The sequence below is a fragment of the Palaemon carinicauda genome, chromosome 5, assembly GCF_036898095.1.
Source record: "Palaemon carinicauda isolate YSFRI2023 chromosome 5, ASM3689809v2, whole genome shotgun sequence".
Lineage (NCBI taxonomy): Eukaryota > Metazoa > Arthropoda > Malacostraca > Decapoda > Palaemonidae > Palaemon > Palaemon carinicauda.
In genome coordinates, this window is record NC_090729.1 from 115,225,228 (window position 1) to 115,228,924 (window position 3,697).

Below are 3,697 nucleotides of genomic sequence, written 5' to 3' on the forward strand. Positions count from 1 at the left end.
GTGTGTATTGGGGTTTGTGTGTGCATGGATATGTGTATGAATTTTAGTGTATAGGCCTAAGTATAACCCTAAGTGCATAAGGCTCCATTGAACCATAACTAACAAAATCCAGTATTTTTTTAAAATAAGAAACTTTTTATTCCCTCAGCTAACAACTAATATAACTTTATCTCTCCTTCCAGTTTGAAATGTCCCACAATATCCAGGACTTCCTGAAGCGCCTCTACCTTCAACGAGCTGAGAGTATCCTATCATGACAGTGAATAACGCCAGAATGAATAACCCAACGGAAAATCGCAATTGGAAGAGATTTACTTAAGCTAAAAGTTCCTCACAATTGATTATTCAGCCTTTTTTTTCATTTGGAAATGACGACTAAAATGTTCCCCCCGGACGCCAATATGGGTGCCACGGATTATCCAGCGCCAGCCTTGACCCTCAACAGCTCCGCCGAGGTCAACGGGACGGATCAAGGCCTCGAGAATCTCTGGTACGACGACTCCGAAGGGCATTACCTCTTCCACAGGCTCGAGGTCAAAGTGCCGTTGCTCGTGCTGTATTCGCTGGTGTTCGTCTTGGCTTTCTTTGGTGAGAAAAAATTTCCAGTTTTCAATTTTGTAGATGTTTTGGTTAGCTTTAATGTCTATTATGATCACTATTAGATGAATTAAACATTATTTTTGCTTCACTGACGCCAATCAGTGATTAATTTGAGGTATTGAAATATTGCACGTGTGCACACACACCTACATGCACATATAAATGTATATATGTACTGTATATAGAGTATACTGTATGTATATATATATATATATATATATATATATATATATATATATATATATATATATATATATACATATATATATATATGTATATATATATATATATATATATATATATATATATATGTATATATATATATATATATACATAACATAACATACGAGTATATCTTGTCTATATATTTATATGCATGTGATTGTCTAAACATAACATTGTCTTTTTATTGAAAAAAAAAAATCAATGTTATTTGGATAACTCTGTCTCTCCACTTTCCTCTGTATAAATAATGGAAATGCCAGTGATTCTAGTGCTTATCTTTAATATAAAAATGTGAGATGAAGACTTTGCCAGAGTAGAAGATGGAGATCGCATATCCTGTCCATTATCTAGCATCTGATTTAAACTTCCCCGAGGTGGATCCGTAAAGAACGGGCCTTAATAATAGATCACTCGTTTAAACAGATTTTCTTTGGCCCTCTGGTGGCAGATTCCAGAATTTACCTTGGCCCTCTAGTGGCAGATTCCAGAATTTCCTTTGGGTCTCCGATGGCAGATTCCAGAATTTACCTTGGCTCTCTGGTGGAAAATTCCAGAATTTCCCTTGGCCCTCTGGTGGCAGATTGCAGAATTTTCCTTGGTCCTCTGGAGGTAGATTCCAGAATTTCTCTTGGCCCTTTGGGGGCAGATTCCCGAATTTCTCTTGGCTCTCTAGTGATAGATTCCAAAATTTCTCTTGGCCCTCTGTTGGCAGATTCCAGAATTTTGCTTGGTCCTCTGGTGGTAGATTCTAGAGTTTCCCTTGGCTTTCTGGTGGCAGATTCCAGAATTTCCCCTGGCCCTCTGGTGGCAGATTCCAGAATTTCCTTTGGGCCTTCGGTGGCAGATTCCAGAATTTCCCTTTGCCCTCTGGTGGAAAATTCCAGAATTTCCCTTGGCCCTCTGGTGATAGATTCAAAAATTTCCTTTGGCCTTCTGGTGGCAGATTAAAAAATTTCCCTTTGCCTTTGGTTGCAGATTTCAGAATTTCCCTTGGCCCTTTGGGGGCAGATTCCAGAATTTTCCTTTAAGGCTGACAAGCAGGTTGCAAGAGCATCTGCTCCCTTACTCTAGTTCTTAATGTGTACTTACAGTAAATTGGCATGCAATAACTGTTATGAAATTGATCTTGATAAAACAATTTAAAAGAGTAAAAAAACAACAATTTAACAAACAAAAATATCAGCAGTATATGATTACATGTGGTGTTAGACATTTCCTTATTCATGTCTGGGTTTTGGCCATTTTCATCACCACGCTAGCCACTGGGACTGGTGATGGTGGGAGACTTTAGTCTGATCTCTCACGGCAAACCAACCTATCATGGGTGGCCCTAACTAGTAAAGAAAGCCTCCCCATAATCGTATATTCTACAGTATGGTAGTTTTACATCCATTAAAGGTAAGAAGGTGTCTGATTTCAGTTCCAATTTCATCAGAACAGATGCTCACCTGAACGTCAGCCGGGCAAGGCTCAACCATAGCATAATATGCTGTTATCTGCCTATTGAGAAATTTACATATAGTTTTTGATATTATTATTATTATTATTATTATTATTATCATTATTATCATTATCGTTATTAATATTGTTATCATTATTATTATTATTATTATTATTATTATTATTATTATTAATTTTATTACTATTATTATTATCATTATTATCATTATTGTTATTAATCTTATTATTATTATTATCATTATTATTGTTATCATTATAATAATAATAATAATAATAATAATTATTATTATTATTATTATTATTATTGCTATTATTATTGTTATTATTATTATTATTATTATTGTTATTATTAATTTTATTACTATTATTATTATCATTATTATTATTATTGTTATTAATCTTATTATTATTATTGTTATTATTATTATTATTATTATTATTATTATTGTTATCATTATTATCATTATGATTATTATTATTATTATTATTATTATTATTATTAACTAAGCTACAACCGTACTTGGAATAGCAAGATGCTATAAGCCCAAGAGCTGCAACAGGGAAAAATAGCCCAGTGAGGAAAGGAAACAAGGAAATAAATAAACTACAAGAGAACCAATAAACATCAAAATGAAAATATCTCACGAATAGTAACAATATTAAATTGGATATTCAATTACCTCTGTTAAACTATGTACTGAACCTGAATTCATCAAGATCCCATCATTGCTCTAGCATAATATGCATTGCATGTTATTAACTTTCATGAAATTTAATACCTTCATGGGGGGTGGGGGGGGGGGGGAATGATGCAGGTAGCGTACAGCACTCAGGAGAATCGCGGAAAAATGATTATGTAATTAGAATGTCAAGATACAAGGGATATTGATACGAATTATTATTATTATTATTATTATTATTATTTTTGTTGTTGTTGTTGTTGTTGTTGTTGTTGTGGTTGTTGTTGTTGTTGTTGTTATTATTATAATTATGATTATTGTTATTATCATTATCATTATTATTGTTTTTATTATTATTATTATTATTATTATTATTATTATTATTATTGATTTTGTTATTATTATTCTTATTATTATTATCATTATTATTATTATTATTATTATCATTATTATTATTATCATTATTATTATTATTACTTATTACTTATTAAGCTACAGCCCTTGTTGGATAAGCAAGATGCTATAAGCCCAAGGTCTTCAACAGGGAAAAATAGTCCAGAGAGGAAAGGAAATAAGAAACACAACGTGCAGAAATGTATTTGGTTTTTATGAAGATCTTTAACTAAAAGAGGATATTTAGTCATAAGTCGTATGGTGAGAGTAACCAAAGGAAATTTTATATCCTTTTTCGTCCTTGGTCAAAGGGGCAACTTGTTGCTAATTTTAGTGAT

At 32.3% G+C, this 3,697-nt stretch overlaps 1 protein-coding gene across 1 annotated transcript in view; it reads left to right on the plus strand.

Moving 5' to 3' along the window:
• The first annotated feature begins 267 nt into the window (after positions 1-267).
• Positions 268-3,697, plus strand: part of TrissinR (Trissin receptor) — a 12,210-nt gene continuing 8,780 nt past the window's right edge. The window contains exon 1 of the mRNA XM_068373046.1: positions 268-588. Coding sequence (XP_068229147.1) covers positions 369-588 — 220 coding nt within the window. The 5' untranslated portion in view covers positions 268-368. The remainder of the gene's footprint in view (positions 589-3,697) is intronic.